The sequence below is a fragment of the Ammospiza nelsoni genome, chromosome 2 (assembly GCF_027579445.1).
Source record: "Ammospiza nelsoni isolate bAmmNel1 chromosome 2, bAmmNel1.pri, whole genome shotgun sequence".
Taxonomy (NCBI): Eukaryota; Metazoa; Chordata; class Aves; order Passeriformes; family Passerellidae; genus Ammospiza; species Ammospiza nelsoni.
Window position 1 is genome coordinate 16532222 of NC_080634.1, and position 23082 is coordinate 16555303.

The 23082-nt window shown below is 41.6% G+C and overlaps 2 protein-coding genes across 3 annotated transcripts in view; one reads left to right on the top strand and one right to left on the bottom strand.

The window, feature by feature from the left end:
• Positions 1-23082, bottom strand: part of CMSS1 (cms1 ribosomal small subunit homolog) — a 223527-nt gene that overhangs the window by 29455 nt on the left and 170990 nt on the right. The window contains exon 1 of one of the 2 annotated variants that reach the window (XM_059493017.1): positions 3175-3312. The exons of the other annotated variant lie outside the window; for it this stretch is intronic. Within the exon in view, the coding sequence (XP_059349000.1) occupies positions 3175-3184 (10 nt within the window). The 5' untranslated portion in view covers positions 3185-3312. Of the gene's footprint in view, positions 1-3174; positions 3313-23082 lie in introns of those variants that run through there. 2 annotated transcript variants of the gene reach the window in all.
• The window catches only part of FILIP1L (filamin A interacting protein 1 like), a 171487-nt gene continuing 151682 nt past the window's right edge, over positions 3278-23082 (top strand). The window contains exon 1 of the mRNA XM_059492946.1: positions 3278-3659. The gene's annotated coding sequence lies outside the window, so the exon portion shown is untranslated. The remainder of the gene's footprint in view (positions 3660-23082) is intronic.

The window sequence follows — 23082 nt, forward strand, 5'->3', positions numbered from 1 at the left end:
AGGTAAAAAGTAGTAGGCCACTCACCTTCTAATAAGAATTAACTTTTTCACCTGCTAAGTAGAGGTTGAATATGCCTTGGACAATGGAAAACAGCCTCACCAAGGTGAGCAGAGAGAACTCAGTATTCATTTAGTCACTGGAGTTTTAAAACCCATGGTTAGAAAGGACAAACATGAAGATCTGACATGACAGAACATGACAGGTCCTTTTACTGTTTGCCATCCAATTTAATTTCTTCATTATGAGCTTGCCAAAAAAGAGCAACCAGAGACTTCAGCACAGGGTACAAATCATATAAATCAGTTCTGTTGTTTTGTACCCTTCACCAATGGTATAATGAGTGAAGGCTGACATAACATCCACAAATCACTTCAGTCTACTCTTTTTCTTTTGTTCTCTCAAAAACTATCCTTCAAGCTGAAACTTCCAATAATCTCCTTATAACTCCAAGTTTAATTCAAAAGCATTTTATAGAGAGATACGGAAGTGGGAGACTGTTTTGTTTAATCCTGTCCAACAGTTTATGCTCATACAACAACGTTGTCCAACTCTGAAAAGCAGAGGAACAGGGCAAGCCAGGATACCAGCTGACCACACTGGAAATTGTCTGAGTCATTATGGTTCACAATCTCACCTTGTAAATGCTCTGTGGGATATTTTAACAACTACAAATGTCTAGGAATTTGGGGTTAATCAAAAGAAAAATCAGCTCACACATACTAGTTACAGAATGTTTAACAGTGTTGAGGGATAATCCCACGAGCCTGGCTTGAAATAAGTCTCAACCTCAACACAGGCATTTGGGATAGGAAACTGCCTGAGCTCTGGAAAAACCAGACCAAACTCATTCCACAGGAAATGCTACCAAAGAAAGCTGGACAGTTAAAAACTGTCAACAAATATGCAGAAAACCCATTCAGAATCACAAGGAAAACACAAGAGCTCAGGAAAAGCTAGGCACAAACTAGGGGCCAGACTCTCTATTGCATTTTACTCTTCATGGTGCAGACAGAAAAATTAAAGTCATCCTAAAGAAAACTTGAGTGTATACAGCTGTCAAACCAAGCACTTTTCCATCCATCTTGATGAGCACATACAACCACTTTTAAAGCTTTTCCCCTTCCTCCAGGAAGTTTGCATCACTGGGGTTGGTCATGCAACATTTAGAGCCCTGTACACATGAACAGGGCCACTCTATAAAGGCCTCCCCAAAGATTAACTCCCTGCCCAAAGCCAACCAGTGTGTTATTTGTATGAGCAAGAAATCACTCCTTCTCCACAATATTCCTATGGGAGAAGTGCCTGGCCCAGTTCCTGCCAAAGAATCACTAAGCCTGTGCTTTAACACCCACCAAACACTGTGATTCCTTCTTTTTTTAAGACACATGAAGCTGCTGCTTGCTGCAGAGGGTGCAAAGCTGGTGAAAAAGAGGGTGAAAAGTATACTACTCGTGCTGGGGAGGAGTATATATTCCCTCCTTTATCCTCACCACCTTCCTGGTCTGAATGAAGGGATCTGTGGTGAATTCAACATGCTGGCACTAGAGAGAGGGGTAGAATTGGCAGTGGCACTGTGGAGATGGAACTGGTAGGGTTGGTGTGGCTCTCATGAGGGTACCACCCTGGAGCACAGGCAGCACAATGCTACCCATGTTTAGTGATACTGGTGACCTGTACATTCAGAATTTCACCACTTACACAGTGCTATTCAATATACATCTATCTGGAGGTGGATTTGTTCCTTTCTCAGGTCCTCTCTTCCAAATCAAACACCAGCATTCTTCATTTGTTAAAATATTAACTTCTGACAAACATTTATTTGTGTTAATGGGGAAGAAATAGGTAAACTGGGAGGAAAGATGAACTTGGATAAATCCATAAAGCTACTTAATGGGTGGGGTCTAGCCTAGGTCTGTCTGTGACTGAGTTTCAGGCAGGAATGTAGCATGGTCCCAGATGTGATGTCTCCCTTAATACTGCCAGAGATTTGTGCTTTTTTACTGTTCTCTGTATTGGGAAGCAGCTGTGGCTCACAGCTGCAGTTCTTGCTGTGAGGGTAACACAGAGAGTCTGGCTGATGCTGTGCACTTCAAGTCTATAGATCATGATAAAATTACACAGTGGAACTTGCCAGAAATAGTAGGCTGCAATTAAAAGGATATATAGCACACGTCACAAAAACTTAACAGCAGAAATTATTGTTCACAGAGACACTGCTACTTTACTGACTACTGATACCCACTGATTCCCACTTTTTTGGCTCATGGATGTTTTGCAGATGCACACATCTGTAGTATGCAGTTATCACAGTCCTGACTTTTTTCAGGTTTTCTCTGTACATGGAAAACTGCACGCATGCATATCATGTAGCATACACTCACACAGATGTCAGCACCAAATAATACATCCCACTGAAGAACAACACTGCAAACAAATGAAGTCTTTTATCCCAGCTCTCCTACCCATCTTTACACACAAAATGAAATGACATTTTGAGCTGCTCTGATTTCTGAAGCTTTTTTTATTTAGAAGCCTTCATATGACATAGAAGTATCAGATCTCCATTTGACAGAGTATCAGGTTGACTGATATCAAGTTAAACTCTCCTTCAGGCTAAGAACAAAATACCCTGACATGTTGCCACACAGAGTTAGAGTGGCAAATTCCCCAGATTATAACACATCTGTTGAAAACCAGTTCCCTAGCACAAGGGTTATGTTTCTATGCCTCTTATTTTTTGCTTTCTCCTTCTCTGCATATACTTCACATTTCTCTGCAGTTTGATTTCTGATATTGCAGCTTCTCATCCACTTTTAAGCTATCCTAGCATCCCAAATATATACAGTACTAGAATATACATTTGTAGATATAACTCACTTTTCCAAAAAGTCTTACTTATTATAAGAGCAAGTAAAAGAACGGGTAATTTTTTATAGTGAGAAGCATTTAGGGTAATACTGCACACTCTGACATGTTAAGGTTTTTGAGAGGAGGAAATGCATCGGGCTTGTCATCTATGTCATTGCTCTCTATTTAAGACTAACAATTACAATGCAATCTCGCATCTGCACAGGCCTTTTGTGAACTGACATGCAGCTCATTTGTATAAATGATCAGCTGAAGCACATTATGAGACAATCAGCTCTAACTACCAGGAAAATAAGAGCCCATACCTAAATTCATTTGCTGCAGGCAGATGGTGGATTGCTTTTCTGTCCCTTTATGCTGCAGTCCTGCTCCCTTAGATCTTCTCTCCTAAGAGGGGGACATACCAGGAGGTCAGTTTTCTGACAAGGTCATCTGCCTTCAGAGTATGAAGAGAATTGCACAGAAAGTGGGTTGGGCTATATTTAGAGTTTGGTCCAACTCCGTGCCAAGGTCCCCCCCGCTGTCTCTCTCTTGCAGCACCGTCTCAGGTTTATTCTTGCAGATTCTCAGCCCACAGAACACACGAGAATAGAAAAGTCGCTCTGAGCTACTGCTGGATCGAGGGTTTTTTGCAATTTGCTAAAAACAAGTGGATCAGCAGTTCAGATGAGAACTCCTTAAATCACTCACTCTTCCAGTTCTTATCTTTATTTAAGTGGATTTTCCCTTTTCAGTTGAATAAGGGGAGGAAACTGCCTGGGATAGAGCAAAAAGACTCTCCTGAGCTAAGGTAAGGTTGCTTCATTTTTGTATTGTCATTGTAATTACAGCTCAATTAATGATTTGGATCAGAAATGCTTCTTCTGCTACACCAGTTTTGCATGTCAGTATTAAGAGTATTTTTAGATAATGAAATTCTCCATGTAGAAATATCAATTCTCATTATCACTGTCCATAAGAAATGGGAAAATAAAAGGTTATCAGCATGTGAAATAGAATATATACTATCTGATTTTTACCTGCTTAAATTACTGTAAAAAGCACACAGCTATGCCAATAGACTATATCATTCTGAAAATGAGAGAACCCCAAATGTGTGGCTATTTGCACATGATTACATATACAGGCGTGCCTTTAGATGTGCTGAGTGATGTTTCAGCCACATTTTTTTGCACAATATGAGCAAGCATGGCAGCAAGTTTGTGATATAGGGCTTGCTACAAATGGCACAGATATGAGTAAAAAAAAATAAAATTAATAAATGAACATGTGCTCAAATCCCTTTATAGTTCCAAGGTTGCTCAGCTCCAGAGTACAGGCGGTATTACAGATCATATTGTATTTGGTTTCCTTTCCACTGTATGCTATACACTGCTTCAGCATTGCTTCTCTTTTTAAAAAAACATATGGCTCAACAATTTTCCTCATTTTAAACTGTTGTGATTCTTAAGGGAAAAAGCCTCTGGGCAGAATACATCATTGCATACCTGTCTGTTAGGAGATCCTAACACACTTCAGGTCACATGGCCATCATGATACTGTAGTGTGGATCCAACATGAGGGGAATGTTGTCATGTAAAGACACTCTGGAGCCATGGATTTAGCACTGGCACACACACACACTTTCTAATGCAACATGACCTCAGCAAGACCACAGGAATGGTAACATGAAAAAACTGGGTAGGAAGGTCCACTTGATCCAAAGGTCCAGACACGGATGGGACAGCACCAACTCAGGGCACAGCATAATCACTGTGTAAAAGCCTTAGCGGAAGCAACTAACAAAGGCAGATGGATTCTGGATTAAAATTCAGCAAAGAACAAGAGAACTCACTGTGAGTTTGGCTAAAGTGACTGGGTGAATTCCTGTACTTATTTCAGGTTGTCTTAATACAGCTGCTGGCTAAACAATGCCATGCATTAGGCTATAAAACATTCTAAGTTAGCAAAAGTCTTATCTGCTGAAAAACTTCTCATTTTGCTCACTCTCAACTATGTATAAGATCTTCTCATCCTTTGCTTCTGATTTTGCTTAGTAATTTATGCTTGGAGTCTTGAGTGTTAAGTTTATTTGACAGAAGTAATAAACACAATCCATTTCACACAAAATACTTCCTAGTAGTGCTAAGACTGTTTAACAAATGAAAATTATGGTAGCATGCCATGGAACCAACTTGGGCTGTGTTGCATGTGATAACTCTGATTCATCCAGAAGGTTTATATTGAAGAAAAGGCTGTTAAAGGAGGGTTGCTGAAATACTGCAAATGCATTTATCAAATTTATCAGCAAGTAAAAGGCGTCACAGTATAAAAGCACCTAGTGCAGTCTAAGATCTGAAGATCCGAAGAATCTTTTATAAACAGTTGTTTTACACTGATAGAAAAGGGGAAAAATACATTTTAATAAATTTTAAATGTTCATTTTAAATGTTTGCCTGATCAACTTAGTTTTTGTGACACACTGTGGTACTATTCTCCATCTGCACATGGGAAAATATTACTTAATCCCCACCAATATTAAAGACATCAGGGATGTAGGGTTGCCTTAAAAAAAGCAGTAGTGCTGTGACTGAGCTTCCTAATGCAGTGCTCCCAAACACCCCTGGCAGATGGACAGGAACTGCTGTGTCAGTGGCAGACAGGACTGGCTTGTTTTGAAGGAAGGGTCATCACACCCTCCCCACAGGAGCTGAGCCTAAAATGTGTCTGTCACCCAAACTGGTGGGAGGTTTGTTGACATGGGGATGACAGGATATGACAGGATCACAGCTTTGGAAAATGGCAGTAGGATGATGAATATGGGCATGGCAGTACCAAAAGAAGCTAGAAAGAAGCATATCTGAGTGAATAGGCCTCATATTCTAAGGTAGACAAACCTCAATCTGCTTCTAACCTTTTTCTGGAGCCAATCCTGCTTGGTGGGTTCTTCCTCCTCCTATTCTCTCCTCATAAAACTCCATTAAAAAATTCCAGCACAGTGAGCTAGCTTTGTCTTGCTAAGGTGTGGTCTCCAATGGGCACAATATGTCCATTCTAGTGGAGACCACTATACAAGTGAAAATAATTTAAACATAGTAAATTAAAAGGAGATTTTTTTTTTTCTCCTTTCATGTAAGAAAGAAAGAAAGATTGAAACCCTTAATTTCTATTAGAGGGGCTGATGGAGCTGAAACCCACCTTCCTCCCTTGTGGTGGGAAGGCATGGTCATACATACTGAATGACATGTCCAAGGCTGTGGAGGAGGAGGAGGAAGGGAAAGCTTGGCTGATGGTGCGTGCTGCCAGCTGGCCAGGCAAAGCTCCAAGAGGACATTCACTCACCCCTTGCTTTGGCACTGTCCCTCTCAGCTCACAGGTGTAAGCAGGACCAGAGCCAGATGGGGAAATCCAAACAGCACCAGGGGGACAAGTCCCACCAGCATCAGATCCCCTGCTCCACTCCCTGTATTTACCTTCTGTCTTGGGGGCTTTCTGCTGGTGCAACCAAACAACAAACAACCCTGGGATTTTTCTCCCTCCCTGCCAAGCTGAGCAGACAGAAACAAGCTGGGATTTTGGGGAGAGTCAAAGCATACCTCAACAAAGACCTTTAACAAGAGGTCCTGCCAGCAGCAATGCTACACAGCTCTGCAGTCAACCTGCAGGACCCAAGACTCATCTCCAGCCACCACCACCAATGCATAGCTGGTGCTGCAGCTGGCATCGAGGCAGGGACACCCAAAAGGGGCTTGGAGAGTGTGAGAAAGGCAAAGGGAGCTCTTGAAAGCCAGTCTGTGAGTACTTGGGTACAGCCCTGTGTGTATATCTGCATAAGGGAGGAACACAGAACTTGGTATGAAGACAGGTGGCTACAACTGCTGAAGGAGATCTGCCTTAAATCCTGCACTGGAATTTTCTTTCATAACCTTTAGTGACTATTGACACATATTCTGAATATACTTTCCAGAAAGGTGTGGATGATGATGTGCCAATATATGCTGTATAGGAAAGAGAGATACTTACAGACACAGAAAAATTTCAAAGCTTTAATTAAGCAAAGGGTTAATTAAATAATTATAGTCATTCACCTAAGCAGTACTTTCCCCTGAGACTTACTTGTAATAAGGACAGGGAAAGAAATCAAAGTTCATACTCACAACCAGGCACATAAACCCAGTCTTTATCTGACCTGATTTCACAAATCCATCTTTCAAAAATAGGAGGGGAAAAAGCCCCAACAACACAACTTTTCCATAGGGTGCCCTGCTGGTAGAGTGATATGTTTTTGCAGAAAACTGTCTGCACTGAGGATAGGAATAGACCCATCATTTCCATTTTCTTTCTTGTCCAAGTACAAGTGTTGGGACTGACAGAAAGATCTCCAGCACTGGTTTTCATGCTTTGCATTACAGAATATCACTTTTAACTGTGGCAAATTGAGTGTTGTCTATTCAAAGCACAATAAATATTCATGCTCACAGTGAGGCACAGGACAAGAAATGCACTGGAACAGTGAGGTACTCTTCAGGCCTGCAGCACCACACTGCTTGGCAGCTGCAAATGCCAGCCCTAAATTCAGGAAAACTGCAGGCAGACCACAATCTGCTACACCCAGTGCTCTACTTCTCACCCAGACAACTTTGTGGTCCTACTCAGTAAAATTTTCTATTTCTCAGTCCTTACTTTGGTGATTATTCAGGATGGGTATACAACCCATTCATTTGAGAAGGTGAAGGTTATCAACTTTAAAACAATTTCCACTGACAATCTCACCTACACAGTGCAGCATTAAGCTATGCAGGAAGAAACAGTTAAAATTTGGATTATACAAAACTGACACAAATTTCTGATCTTCCATTACATAAGCCCAAGTTCTTTCAATGGCAGCAAACTCACAGTGACCACTACTGATGCTAAAATGCCACAGAAAGGGATCCAACAACACTTGAGTTCTTCTGTGGCAAACATCAGAGGGTGAAAGTGCATATGGACAGCTGCAAACCAGTAAATTACAATTTTACATAAAATGAAACATAGTCCTGTTAAAAGAAATCATTGGAAGTGAACTTTCTCACTTTTCACTCATAGCCAGCTTTTTAGTATACCAATCTGATCTGCAGGCATTCACTTCAACAGGAGAACAGAATCCAATCCCAGCACAAATAACATTGCAAAAAAAAACCCCAAAAATCATTATTTACAACATGGTTGTATTTTAGCACAGTCGTCATGCACTTTTCTAATCACAAATAATATTGTGGGTGAATATAAGAATGAAGGAGGGAAAAAACCCTCTAAATGGATGTCAAGTAATTGAGATACTCTCCCTAAAGATACAATGTAAAAATCATGTACAAAGTACAGTAAAAATAGGCATTTTACACCATCTTGTCTGTCTTTAAGAACACTCAATTTAAATAGCAAATGAGCAGCAGTCATTCTTCCTGTCACTGTGTTTTCCTCTGCTAACACAACCCTTAGAGATGCCATCCAGTCCAACTTGATGCATGTCTGCTCTCACAACACCTGCCTGAAAGAGGGGGACAGAAAGGAAGTCCCCCTTGAAAGAAAGTGAGACTGTACAGGATGAGCTTGTCAATATATGGCAAAATGAAGGGCTGAGATGATGTGTCAGGGCTCGTGTGCTCGAGCCCCTGCTGCTGCTGTGCAGTTCTTCTCACCCAGCCAAGCCAAGGGGCTGCACGTTCCTTGCTGTGCATTCACCCACTCACCAGCACCAACCCACTGAGAAGGAGACACAACCAGGCTGTGTGTGGCAATGTTCCTCACTCGGGGTTCACCAAATGTGGAATTTTTCTTCACTTGGGGTCACCAAATGTGGTGGTGCTTGCAGGGGTCCCAGGACGAGGGAAGAGATGAGAATCTTGACTCCATGTTTCAGAAGGCTGATTTATTATTTCATGATATATATTATATTAAAGGAAAATGGTATAGTAAAACTATACTAAAAGAATAGAAGAAAGGATTTCATCAGAAGGCTTGAAAGGAATAGAAAGGAAGGAATGAATAACAAAAGCTTGTGACTCTCAGAAAGTCCAAGCCAGCTGAAGGTGACTGGCCATTAATTAGAAACAACCAACATGGACCAATCAAAGATGCACCTGTTGCATTCCACAGCAGCAGATCATTATTGATTTTCTTTTCCCCTGAGGCTTCTCAGCTTCTCAGGAGAAAAATCCTGGCAAAGGGATTTTTCAGAAAATATCATGGCGACAGCTGTGATGGAGTTTCTCCACACAGACAAGCGGACACCAAGAGGTTGAAATTATATGACCTTTTTTGCAACTTGAGGCTCTTGGAGGGGGAAAACCAGAGCTTTTCTTCCCCCTCACACTAACTTTCATCTGACTTTCAGCTGTCTGAAGTGCAGACCATAAAGTCTAATTATAGGTTTATTGAGTCTTCCCAGAGATTGGCTCCTTACGTGGGCAAAGAATTCCACAGATCTCTTTGGGAGCCTGGATATTCCTCCATTTTAGATTTCCCTGTCATAAATGTACACGGGGGGTTTCTCATCAAGTTTGCTCCTTGACACTGCAACAAAAGGAAGAAATTCCAGGTTTCATCAAAGAGTACAGTGATCACTGCAGAAGGCACAGCTGGACTCTTCCCTACTGTCCTCTCCTGTGACATGTCATTTAAATAGAGCTGCTGAAGACATTTTTATTATTAAAAGTACAAAGCTATGGCATGTACTAAGCAGTCAATATTCTATTGTACAATTGCACAGATGAGCTGTGTTTGCTTTGTGTAAATGTCCAGTGCACATGGTCAGAGGAGGGAGTTCTAGAGGATTTATTTGGATGGAAGTCAGGTGCATGTGTGTGCTTTGTTATCCTAAAGAGATTGGGAGTAGGCATTGATGCATTGAGAGGGACTACTTAGCCTTTAGCAAACCACTAGCACTTCTTCCACCTCAGTTTGTCTTACTGGAAAAAAAAAAAAAAAAAAAAAAAAGAAGAACAAAAGAATGTAGAAATATCCCTTAATGGGGTTTGTTGGAGCCTAAATAACATACGTAAAGTTCTGTGGGATTCTGGAAGTGCTATAGGGGACTATAATAGTTTGTTATATTCTGGCAAAAAGGACATGAAATCCCTCTCTTTGAAAAGGGATTGAAAAAGCATGAGTGTTTTTAAAAGTATTTTTGAGAATCCAAACCCATTGCATTCAGATCATTAATATGAAGAACAAACTTGGGGCTCACTCTGTCAGAGCCACAACTCAGTCAGATGCATTTTGATTTGAGCTACAATCTCCAGGTTCCAGCACTGACAGCCACAATCAAAAGCTTCTTTGTCATGTCTTTGCTATTCAGCAGCTTTGGGGACAGTGCCCATGACATGACACAAGAGAGAGATAAGGGTGAGCCTTATCCAGAGGGTTTCACTACTGCATCCAGCCCAAGGACAAACTGCTGACAGACTCTGCAGAGCTGGGGCCAGAACATCCACAGGGTGGGAGAGACAGAAGCAGTGCTTTATCTAGGTCCTGAAGCCTGAGCTTGAGACAGCCTCGTGAGGCAGATGTCCCCTGGTATCCTGTACAAATCCACACGATGTGAGCTCTTCCTTTGAGACCCTGTTGGGAAATGCAGTCTCCACCTCGCTGATTTACTCCAGGACTGCTGATAAGGAAACCCCTGTGGAGCAGAACACTGCCCACAGCACAACAGGGATGAGATAGGCAGCACATCTGCAGAGGGAGATCAGTGCCTTAGCCAGAGTTACAGAAAACAGCAACTGTAAGATATTCCATGCCTTACAGTATGGGAAACAGCGTAACCCTCAAGTCAGAGATACTTTGTCTCTCACTGTTTGTCTTTGGGAGCAGAAAGAATGGCTATATACAATTAATGATATCAAACAGAGCCCAGGCATAGCAATAAAAAAACCCAAATAATACATTAAGTATTGTCATGATCATTTTATCCTTTTGTTTTTGTTTTAAACTGAACTAATTACTTAGCTCAGCAATGGTCAGGACTGGAGGGCTACATCAGGATGGTAATAAAGGTATAACCCTGGGGAACAATTTTGATTATAGTGAAGGTTTCAGCTGACTACATTTTAATTAATCTGAGCAGTACAGCATTCTGAATCCCCAGATATCCCAGATCAATTTGGAGACTAACATGACTCATTTTACAGCATACTTTAACATTGCTCTAATAAATTCTTCAACAGTTCTTTTAAATCTCAGAGGTAATCTAATTTCTCTTCTATTTTTATTATAGAGGTTTTCAAAAGACATTTCAACTATAAAACATTAAAATCATGTGGCTGTGGAATGCCAAATATAGCATCAGAAGCCAAATAACTCTTCCACACTTAAAAAACACAAAGACATTCCTAATTACAAAAGAAGGGTTTTTATTTGTATTGATAAAGCATTTTAAATTTAAAATATGTCTCTATTATAATAAAGATGAGCCACAGTAGCATTTGGTTAAAAAGCTCAGCAGTGAACTAGTATAATAATATGAGATAACATGACAAGATAAAAGATAGATATTCAGGATTCAACCCATGATGCAGTGTCATATACATTTTCTGTATAATCCAGGCTTAAGGAAGTCATGCTCAAAGTCTGACAAAACAAGAAATACCTGGCAAACAAAGAAACAGATCCCAAAGTAAGCAAGTTTTGAGCTCATAGATCATAACACCCATAAGATGATGTCATTTATATATTTAAATTCAGAAAACACATAAATTTTCCTGTGCATTCTCCTCTGCATCATTAATTCACCACTGTTTTGCTACTGTATGGAATTGAAAATGTTAAACCGCCCAGTACTGTCCCTGCTTTCACTGAGACACTGCAGACCCCAGTATCAGTTAAATGTGACCTGCAGAGGTGGCTGCACAGCACCAGCAGCATCCCCAGTGTCCCCATCCAGCAGCAGCATTGGGCAGTAGATAGCAGCAGCAGTAGATATCAAACTGTCCTGCTAGAGGGATGTAAAAACCAGAAAAAGATCCAGACAATGTGAAAGGACCAGGAAAACTCCTGAAGACAGTATTCAAGCAGGAAGGGCAAAACCCAAGAGAAGGGCAGGCAGCACAGACCACTGAAGCCAGGGCAGTGGTGGCAGGAAAGTGAATGAGGGCCAGAGATGCGGAGCTCTAATTCTGAGGCAGAACACTTCTCCTTGTTGTCATGTAGAAAATGCTGTGTTTCCTCCCTCTCCCCTTCTCACAGGGTGAGCTGCTGCACCCCCTGCTCAGGCTCTGGGCAGCCATGGTTCCTTGGTCCCTGCTAGAGGCACTGTCACACAGGGGTGGAAGCACTCTTGCTCCAGGCAGCTCCTACCCCTAAGAAGGGGTACCAAGTCCCTCCCTGCTACACCACCAGGCCAAATGCAGCCCAACTCTGCCAGCTGTTCATTGTTGCTACCTAAATCTTTCGAAAAGACAGGCACTGAAGAGGCTGGGGGAAAGAAAGAGAAGTAAATTCACATGTCCTGTAACCCCAGTGTATCCATAAAGCTGACAAAACCCAACCCAATTAAAACAAAGCATGAATTAGATTAGTTTTCCAGGGTGAAACTGTTCTGTGCAGGATAAAAAAGCACATCCCACTTCTGTGCAGGAGCAATGAAGTAAATGAGATTTAAGAGAATGATAATGGATTTCCTTTGACAACAGGCAAGGTAGAGACTTATGGCCACATCTCTAATAAGGCACTTAGTTCATTATTTTTTCTTCTTTCTAAGCCAACAGTACCACAGATATTCTATTTTGCAGTTGTCATTACCCCAACAGTTACAGTAATAATTTGTTACAGTAATTAATCACAGAATTGGGTAAAGGTAATGGCATTCTCTAGAGCATGTAAAGTTATTCCAGGTTGGAAACCAGCCATTCATGCTTAGCAGTAATTGTGAAACCAATATTTAAAGAGCTTGGACTGCAAACCTCAAAAAGGAAAAAGCATCAAATTATTACTGCAGAACAGGGCATAAAACCTGCCTGTTTTATTTGGAGAGGCAGTCTCTGCACAGATTTGCAAGCCTCAGTAACTTTAATTTTTTTCTGGTTTTTTTTTTTTTATTATTATTTTGTTCACACTGGGCAACCAACTGAGTATTTAGTTCAGGTTTCAGAAGAGCTTGAGTGATGTATTTAACACCCACTGGGCCACCACTTACACTGTGTTCAAGCCAGCAGGAAAGGAACAGCTGCTATTGCACTCCCTGCCTCAGGTTAAGCACCAGCACTGGGAACCCTGTACCAGGAAAGTGTGAAAGGACCAGCACCTACATGCTGCAGCCTCAAGTGATCTAGAATTTCCCTCCTGATTTTCTGTTTTTCACTCATGCCACATCTTTTAATTGCATCCAAGGATGTGGAAAAGTAAATAACATGGTGCACTTCACCTTGGGCTGACCCTAAAAACTTCAAACTTGCTTCAAAACTGCAAGTTTGGGCAGATCATAGCCAGAACCTCAGAAGGGAGCCCAAAAGAGCTTGAGCCTACCAATTTCTATCACTCCATGGCTCTGAACAATACCCTGGCTGACAAAAAAAGAGATAGGTCAAAAGCCTCCAACCTGTGTACAACACAGAAAGTATTCAAGAGATCAAACAATTCTCAACTTCCAAATTGAAAATGGGAAGCAGAAGTGACTGCAGAGATTTTAATTCAAAAAACTGCTGCTGTTCTGGTTTGTTGGTCAAGACATGTGGCAGCATGTAAGCACACTTGTAGTCTGCTCTACAAGGGTGAAAAAAAGTTCCTTCTGCTGTATTCTTGTGTTCAGCTGTGGGGTCATTTTTTCTAAGAGAGTTTTGAAGTGTACAGAGCCAGGAACTGGACATGATCACACATCCACTGATCTGTGCTGCACTGAACACAGCCTGCTCCAAGGTGGGAGCAACTGGCCTGCAGAAGGAACAGGAGTCAATCCCAATCTGTCTCAGATGGTTCCCCTTGCTCCTCTCAGGAGGCCCAAAGCAGGCAGCTGCTCCTCCTCATCAGGAGGGCTTGCTGTGGCATCCCAACAGATCAGGCTCCATCCCCCATCAATCTATACATTATTAATCTTATCTGGAGCAGACAGTGCTGACGCCCAGCTTCCTCAGTGTCTGGAGGAATACCAGCTGTCTCCAGTTCAGCACAAGGAAATTGAATCTCTGCATGTATCAAGAGGAAATATTTCTTAAGGATTCAGAGTCCTTCTCCTCTCCTTTCCCTGTGCACTACCACAGTAGCTGCCTGGGATTCATATGCCACTCCATGGCAATGCAGGTCCAGGAGCAACACACTCCTTTCTTTATCCTCTGCTTACAAAATGACTGTGCCACTTTCTCTCACACAAGGACCTGGCCCCATCCATTGGAGGTCCATCCATTGCCCATCCATTGGAGGTTTTTTTGGATGGCTTACACAACCATCTGTGTCTTTGTCAGACCAACACAAGGAGATGCCCAGATTTTGCAGCCAGTGGAAGATAGGGCAGCACACCTCTCAGACCACTAAAAAACACTAAAGAAAACTACTGTACTCAACAACTCCTTAAAATGTACCTCTAAGAAGTCCTTCATGTTCTTTGTTCTAAGGTTCAACAATTTCTGTGGTTCTTTTTATCAGCTGTGGAGCATTACAGACAAGAGACACCACACACTTGCTAATGTTGTAAATAAAATAGTTCATTGCTACTGAAAGAGAACCAAATTGAGAAACAATATCTAACCTTGAACTTAAGAGCAGGTTTATAAGGGGTAGCAGATAAGATTCATATTCATCAGCCCTTCTTAGAAGTGACCTTAAAGAACCTGATGGCAAATTACACACACGAAAAAGGGAAGAAATAGATTTTTACTCACTTACAGAGCTTTTGAAGTCTCTAATCATCTCAGAGATGTTCTCATGGTTGTGTGGACACAACACAGACTGGTGCATTACAAAAACATGGTTTGATTAACTCCTTAAAATGGTATATTAACTCCTTAAAATCCAAAGAGCACTAAGTACTGTAGCTATTTTTGCTTCAGAAACTTGTTTCTTTGAACAGTTCTGCATTTCAGGCTGCAGTCCAGCAGTAAGTTGGTTTATGAACAGTCACATTAAGAGACACACATCTTGCATATCTTATCCTCTCAAGGAACTCAGGGGTCTCTACTGTGTCAACATCACATGTGAAGAAGCACTATTTTAAAATAAAAACATTTCACTCTGAGGTAAAAAGTTATTGCCAAACAGTTTTTGACCCCCTAAATCAAAGAGACTTTGCTAGCAAGTGAGAGAGTCTTCTACAAATCAGAAGGTTACAATCAAGTGATGAAAGCAACCTGAAATGACTCACAGACATTTTTAGTGTAGAAAGTGACACTCCATGTTCAGGTCTAATAAAAGCCCATCAGATGTTGTTATGAAAAAGACACTAATTTGACCCACTGTTTTCCACAGGTTTACAGCACTAATAAATCCATGTTTGTGTCATTAATCTGTAGAACTAATGACCAGTAAGAGTGCAGTAAGTGGTGATTAAAGCAATAGAAACGGCCCATTATGCAGATCTTATTGCCAGTGTGGGTGTGGTAAAGGAATATTAAATTCAAAAATTGTGCTCATTTTACGCAGTTAGGCTCTCCAGTGAAAGCTGGATCTGGATCATGTTAGTGTAATAACATGTTCTCAAGTGCTATTTTATTTTTTAAATTGGTAATTATAATTAAACACTCTGGCTGAATAATATTACCCACATACACCATCAAAACAAGATGTCAAATTTACTTTTCCTACAGCTTGATTTTAGCAAAACAAGTAATCTGTACTCTCAGGTACTATTTAGAAAGCAAGATCAGCAGATTGAGCCATTTACCTCCTCAAATATTGCACTTTTTACATTGCCATACTTGCCACGTAACTTCAGCCATGGCAAATAAAAATGTGACATAAATCTGTGTTTGACAGGGCTCTTTATGCCTCTTGGAGCAGGCATGATAAGTTCTGTATGCCCTGGTATGAAGTACTCGAAAAAAAATTAAAGATTTCCAAGTAGAAAATTGAAACATGTTATACATCCATATTCAAATTCCACAAGACAAATCTGCTCACATAAATTTACCTGGCAAACATGCATGAAGGTGCTTTGACTGTTTATCATTGCAACAAAGGACGACTGGATAAGCACTTATATCTCAACAAATTAGCTTTAGCCTATGGGCTTCCCCACACTCATATCTAGGTTTGACCCTTACAGTCACCTATGTATTTCTACCAAGATACTTTCACTCAGCCTTCATCACAAGGCAATGACAATTAGTTCCCATTAACTGATTTCAAATTAACCAGAGATCTTAAGAATCTGATGTCTCACATTCTAATGTAAAGTTGGAGCCAAGACCTGCTTGTTTATACCGGACAAAGCAATTTAAATATACTAGTAGGAGAGTTAGATTTTAATCATGTAAGACACAGTATTTGTCCAAGCAAAAAGCACAAGAGGAATACACTAAAAACCAAAAGAAAATAAACCCCCAAAATGTGGCTGTTGAAAGAAAATTATGGTTGCATCTCATGTTAGAAATGTTGATATATGAGTTCAGAGTTGCTGCCAAAGTTATGGTCATTCTGTAGAACGGGTTGTTCAGCTTCTACCCACCAGATTTAAAGAATAAAACAACACAAAGGTTTGCATAGATCTAATACTTCATGTAAAACTAAACGAGTTGTTTGCCTTTTTTGTTGTCTTGTTTTGTTAAAATCAACTACCATTCTGTGTTTAGAAAAAGTCACATATTTCAGGAGTCTTTTAATCAACCGTAGCAATTTATAAACCCATTTCAAAAATAAATATTTAGAGGTCATGTAAGCAATGAACTCAGAGAATGGCTGAGATCCAAGCATTGTGCAGACTGAATGACATGATCCTCCAGACATTTTTCTGCCCATGTGGTGCCATCAAAGAATTCTGGGGGGGGGGGGGGGGGGTTGGTTTTTTTAAACATCATGACAAAAATTAGGAAGGAAATAGAGAGACATATGAGAACTGTGAAGTGAGACAGGAATAATGCAAGAGGGGTCACATCCCATCACTCAAACATGGGTCAGCAGAAGGGAAGGAATGAGATAAGAAAAATCAGAGCAGCAATGGCAGCCAGGTCTTTTCTTGGAAAGAGCTTAAGAACAGAATTAAAATCAAACACAACCATCACATTTCTCTTCAGACCTCAGCTACTCTCTGTATCTTCTCTTCTCACCAGTTTGGACATGACTTTTACCAAGAAACCATCTTCAATTGCCCATGTGGATTGTGAGGTGCTTGAGGAAAGCACTGAGGACTCGGCTGTCAGACCAACATTAAATGTGGTTGGCAAAATACTCTGCTCCACTAATTACCATTCTTAAATCAAAAAGCTTCCTGAGGGTGACCAAGGAAAAGGGGAAGGAGTAACAACACCTCACTGTTGATAAATAATTTGCCATTTCAGACCACTGGAAAACTCTAGAGAAGTGCTGCTTCTCCTTCAGTTTAAATACAAGCACAAGAGACTGAGGCACCTTGAGTTTGACAGCTACACAAAAGATTCTTCTCTGGACTGGCCACCAACCATGCCAGGTCTCTGCAGCAATTTGCAGCAATATCCTTCATTGTATTATGCTGCTAAATTAGGTGCAGATGCCTCTGTAGTCAATCTTTCCTCAGCCGCATGCTTCAGAAAAAATGAACTGGAAAAGTCTGCTTCATCGGCTCGGTATCGGCCACAAAAAACTGCATGAGACCATGAAGTCAAGCTCAAACACCCCTGGAGAATTCTGGAGCATCACTGTCACATCTCCATTTTACAATTTCATCCACTCAGCGGAAAGGATGTTTAAAACTAACATTTCTGGGGACAAAGAAAATCCAATTTCATTCTTCTTTCATTGCTGTAGTGTGTCTGAAACCTTCTATTCTCAGAAAAGCCAAAAATAAATAAGTGCTGGTATATACAGGGAAGTTTTAGCCTCAGAAGTGGAATTTCTCACAAGAACTGTTGAGCAGCTGAAGATATAGGAAAGCACATGATTCCTTCTCTCAGCTAAAGCCGTTGCTACCATGATTATATCATCTCCCTTTAAGGTTCATTTGCACAAAGGGAGGTGAGCCTATCAGTAAATGACAGACTAAATTATCACATGGCCATAAATCTCTCCTTCTATAACTGCTGTACACCAGAGGATCACCATGAAAGCAGATCCATTCCCAAGGTGAAGACCTTGCTGTAAACCTGAGCTCCATTTCAGACCCCGAGATGCTGTTTCTTAACAGCATAACATGAGCCATTGTGCTGACAGCCAGGCTGTTTCTGACAAACACCACTGCACTTCCATGCCTGACTCTTCTCCTACTTTCTTAGGTTTACCTCCATATCTGAAAAGCTTGTTTGGTGCTCCAACTCATCCTATACCATGAACTAAAACCCTAAACCTTAAACCCTTTATTCCTTATTTTGGGTTTAAGTCTGAGATTGAGAACCTAGTAAAATCCAGGATACTCAACCATGTCCTGAAACTACAAAATACAATCCTTTTCCCAGTACCTTCTGTATATATACTGGAAAAAATACTACAAAGCTTATCAGAAGAAAAAGCCAACTTCTCTACCAGTAGAGTGAGATTTCAGAGGGCAGCCATAGTCTTTAGTGAAACAGATATGCCAGTGCATGGGAAGATGATTTTCCCCACATCACATTCCAAGTCAAATCTCAACACCAAGAACAGTATGCAAATCTCATTGATGTGGTAAAACATCTGCAAGTCCTTGTGTGGCTTTTCTGCTTATTCATGTGTCTCTACATCTTGTTATTTTTCACATGCTGAATTCTCAAGACTGAACTATGCCTCTCCCACACTTGGGAAGTGTTACATGGAACTGCTCATTATTTTCACAGAGTAAATTACCACCAGAGTGGGAAACATACCTTGGGATAGCCTTTGTTCATCTAAAATCCTGTGTCTTTATGCTTGCAGTTACCGTATTTCCCTTAGGGTTACCAGAAGTAGTACCATATTTCTCTTGTTTCTGAAAACTCTTTGTGGTTAAATAGGGCAAATCCTCCCTGTTGTTTACTACTGGTAAGGTTGTTTCTCCAAGTGCCCACTGTGCTGAACTTGCGTTACAAGTTAGATCCCAAAAGAAAAAGCCACCAAGCATCCCCTATAGTGTTGGTGGCACATAAAGAGGGAAGCTCAAACAGGCAGGGAAAGAGAAGATGCTGTATTCTTCCTAGCCTCTGCTTTGTATGTGTAATATTCCCATTTCTCAGGACACTCTTGGTGACTCCCTGTCCCATGCAGAGCCCACAATGTGGTTCCCACTGCACATCCCCTTTTCTCTGCTTCCTAGGGAGTTAAGATTTATACATGACAACCACAATATGTCTGTGTGTATATCTAAGTCTGTGTGTTGATCCCAGAGTTTCTGTCTTGGCCCACAGCCACTGAGCCAAGGTTTGTCAAAAAGCTGGGGAAAGCAAATTCCTGCAAGTTCTTACAAGTTTTGTGAAAAGAGGCAGGAAGGCATTTCTATAATTATCTTTGTGAAAGGCGAGGCTGGCATGTGTAATCCCAGAGAGAGGGGAGCATCCCAGCAAATTCCTCAGCCATGGGAAAAGTATCCACTGAGACTCACAGTCAACCACTGGACACAAATTTATAGGCAAGTAGGCATGTTCAACCCCAGTGCTCACAAAACTACTCATCTGGCTAGGCAGGCACTGCAAAACATAGTCATTTGAATGATTTATTCCATTCTTTCTTCTAAATCTTTCCCAGCATTGCATCAGGAGGGAGCAAACTGGTGGGTGACACACATTTCCTAGCACAGCAAGGATCTTTATAAAAACAGATTTTGTATTTTCCAAATTAAACAGAAAAAAAGCCAATGACAGCGTGTGGTAGCCAATGACAGTGTGTGCTAAGGGATCCTGTTTGTTTTTAAGCCTTTTTCAAACACTTTGCATGCATGTACATGCAAATACAGAACAGCATCCATTCTGAAATAAGCACCAGGGTAGAGCCAATGCATGGATCTTGGTGTCTGTATTTCAGAGCACAGATGTCTATTATGAGTGTTTTCATCACACATCCCTGGTCAGCACTGGCTGTGACTGCTTAAATAAGAGGAAAAAGGGGAAGACTGAGTCCATCACCACCCTTACTCAAGCCATGGCCCTTTAGTTGCCCACACACCGTTCAGGTGCACAAACCAGCCTGGCCAAGGCCCTTTACCCAGGCTGTTTACTGCTCACCCTGCTGGTGATGATCCAGGGCAGCCTCAGAGCAAAAGCAAGCTACTCACCTGGGAGATCTGCAGGCAACTAGAGGAAGCAGGCTGTGAAAATCCAGCCAGCAAAAACAGCAGGAAAACAGTGCTTGTACAAACCTTATCAAGCCACATAATACTTCCCTGCCAGTGTAATAATGAAGGGGAAACTATTTCCCACCACAGTTTACTATGTGAGGATGTAGCCTCAGTACAAAAGGACGTGTGAATTTCCAGGCTAAAACAGTTGTGCCAGACCAGACTCTCAAGGAGTTCAGACCTGGGCAGGCACATATCACACACATAGCCCACAGCAGCAGCAGTGCTAACAGAACAGAATGGAGGACAGGAGACTCAGACATGGACTGCACTGCCCAGAGGGTCTCACCAGTGAGTGAGAACTGAGTTTTGACGCATCTCCTGAACTTTTATCGTCCCAGAAACTAAACACAGTGTGGCAGGAGAGCTGTGGACTCCCTACAGTTCTGTTCACCTACCCCAATTGCATCAAATCTTGCTACTTAATACCAACATCTTCTCTCCACCCCACAGATATCTTCCTTTCTTCCCCCCATGAAACTCTGAATGTTATTTTTCAGAAATTGAAATTACCAACAGTGATAGAATCCTTACAACTCTGTTTTAAAAATTATTTTTATAAAGCTTTATGATTGCACTAAATATATCTCTATCTACTCCAACCCTCTCCTCTCAATCCCTATCTACATATCCTTTAATGGGATTTATTCCATTTATTTTCTAGTTTCCCAGGTGATGACACGGCAGACCTTTAACCTGGTCTTGTCCAATCAGCATAGGAGAGGTCAATGAATTGGCAATAACAAAGTATTTGAGAGCCAGTAACAGGGAGGGGGAGTTCAGATATTCAACAATAATGTGCTAGCACAATTGCATCCTTCCCTCTATGAAGACTCCAGCGTAAGTACAAGCTTCAGGAGCAGATTCTTCATAATTTCCTAGATTGTTTTGATGTGGTTACTTAAGAACAGTTTGATTTGCTTGCCTTCATCTGTGGCTGGGATCTGCAACAGAGACAAAGGTCTGGCGCCTGAGGTCTAGAGAAGGGACCAAAGTACAACAGGTCCTACACATCTGTGAAACTTGTAATTGGCAATCAGGCAAGGATCTGAGTTTAATCTTTTGTCCCTGTTTTTCTGTTGCTTTCACATTCCCCAAGTCAACAGCCACTTCTCCTTTCAGGAATTTGGGATGAACATGCATTTTTTGCCAGTTCTCCCAGATGAGCTCAGCTGGTCAGAGCATGGTGCTGACTACAGGTTGTGGGTTCCATTCCCATATGGGCCATTCACACTAGAGTTGGACTAGATAATCCTTGTGGGTCCCTTCCAACTCAGAGTATTCTGTTATGCAGGAGTTCAGGCATGTCTGCCACCATCAACAGGGGCACAGTGCCTCTTCCATGGCATGCAGGGAAAAACAATTTCAGCAAAATTGCTCTGCCAGGGCTGGGTCATACTGTCAGTGAACATGGGCTACAGGGAATCCCTGAGCAAGTCAGATCCCTGATGTGAGAAAAAGTGGGCCAGAAAGACATGCATGGGAGGCAAGGGAATGGGAGAACACTTCTCCCCAGTAATATGAGATTTTGAAAAGGCTGATGTTTGACATTAGAGAAATGCAAGGCTGAAACATCTCTTTCTAAAAAAATCCTCCATGCATGGACTCCTGCATAGCAACATGAAACTCCTGAGTAGGAAGTTCAACAAAACACAAACTTTCTCAGCACAGGAGAGCCTTGTTAGCTCACCAGTACGTGGGAATCTACATGAAAGAAAAAAGCAGTGAAGTATTTTTAAAGCGTCAATTTAAATCCAGACCAGCTCTCCCTCCTCAGTAAGGCTTCAGTGTAGCTGCTCCTGTTAGTGAGGGACTGGAAGTGGTGATATTTCAGGCCTATTCTTCAGCAGTGCTCTAAAACCCCTGGATCTGAAGCCAGCCTGCCACTCAGGCACCTTGCTCTGTTTGCACACAAACCCAAGTTGAGTAACCTGAGGAGACATTAGCAACTCAACACTCACCACAGTTTCATGCTGCGCATGAAAGTGGCACAGGCTCCTAACCACAGCATGCTGTGCATGCTAATCCCTCCTTGATACTTCATGTCAGCTCCCACTGTGAATCAGCACAGAGAGCAATGGATTTTGGCTTGACAAGTGGACTCAGTTGCACTTGCACTTTTTGGACAGAGAGAGATTGTCATTCCTACCTACATTACACAATGATCCTGCCTGCAGTCCATCAACATCCTCCAAATGGTGCCCTGGCAGAGCTAATGTGAAGCTAGGGGTGTCCCAGCTGAGACTGCCTGAACAGCTCAGCCATTCCCTTCAGAGGAAAACACCAAAGGAGCTGATGTCATTTACACTTTACCTGTGTCGAGCAAACTTGCTGGCAGCCAACCACAACACAGCAGTGACACTTTAAAAGAAGTGTTCAGGACATGCTTTTCATTACCACAGTCAATCCAAACACAGCATTGCTGCCTCCACCTTATCCCCTTGTGCAAGACCTAAAAAAGCCAAAGCAAGAGCTACATGTGGAGGATGAAAACATTCCATTGGGAATTGGAATATGCTGAACACCACACAAGTACATGAAGTTGAATATTTTCTGTATCCAGAAGTGGTTTTTCGTGACATATTAGACTTCCTAATTTTTACAATTCTTCTTTGAAGTTCAGGTCCAGAGCGGGGTGAGCAGTGTGGCACAGAAAGTTGCACAGCCAACAACAATTCCTTTCACTTTGCCCATCCAGAAAGGCCAGATACTTTGAGAGGTACCAACAGCATTTACAGCTGCCTGATTGGAGGAAGCTGTGGATACAAATCTGTTCCAAGCAAGGCTGCTTCTCACTCATCTAGACTGGGAGCAGGTCTTTCAAACACTCCATAAAGAGCAAAGCCTTTGAAGGCAT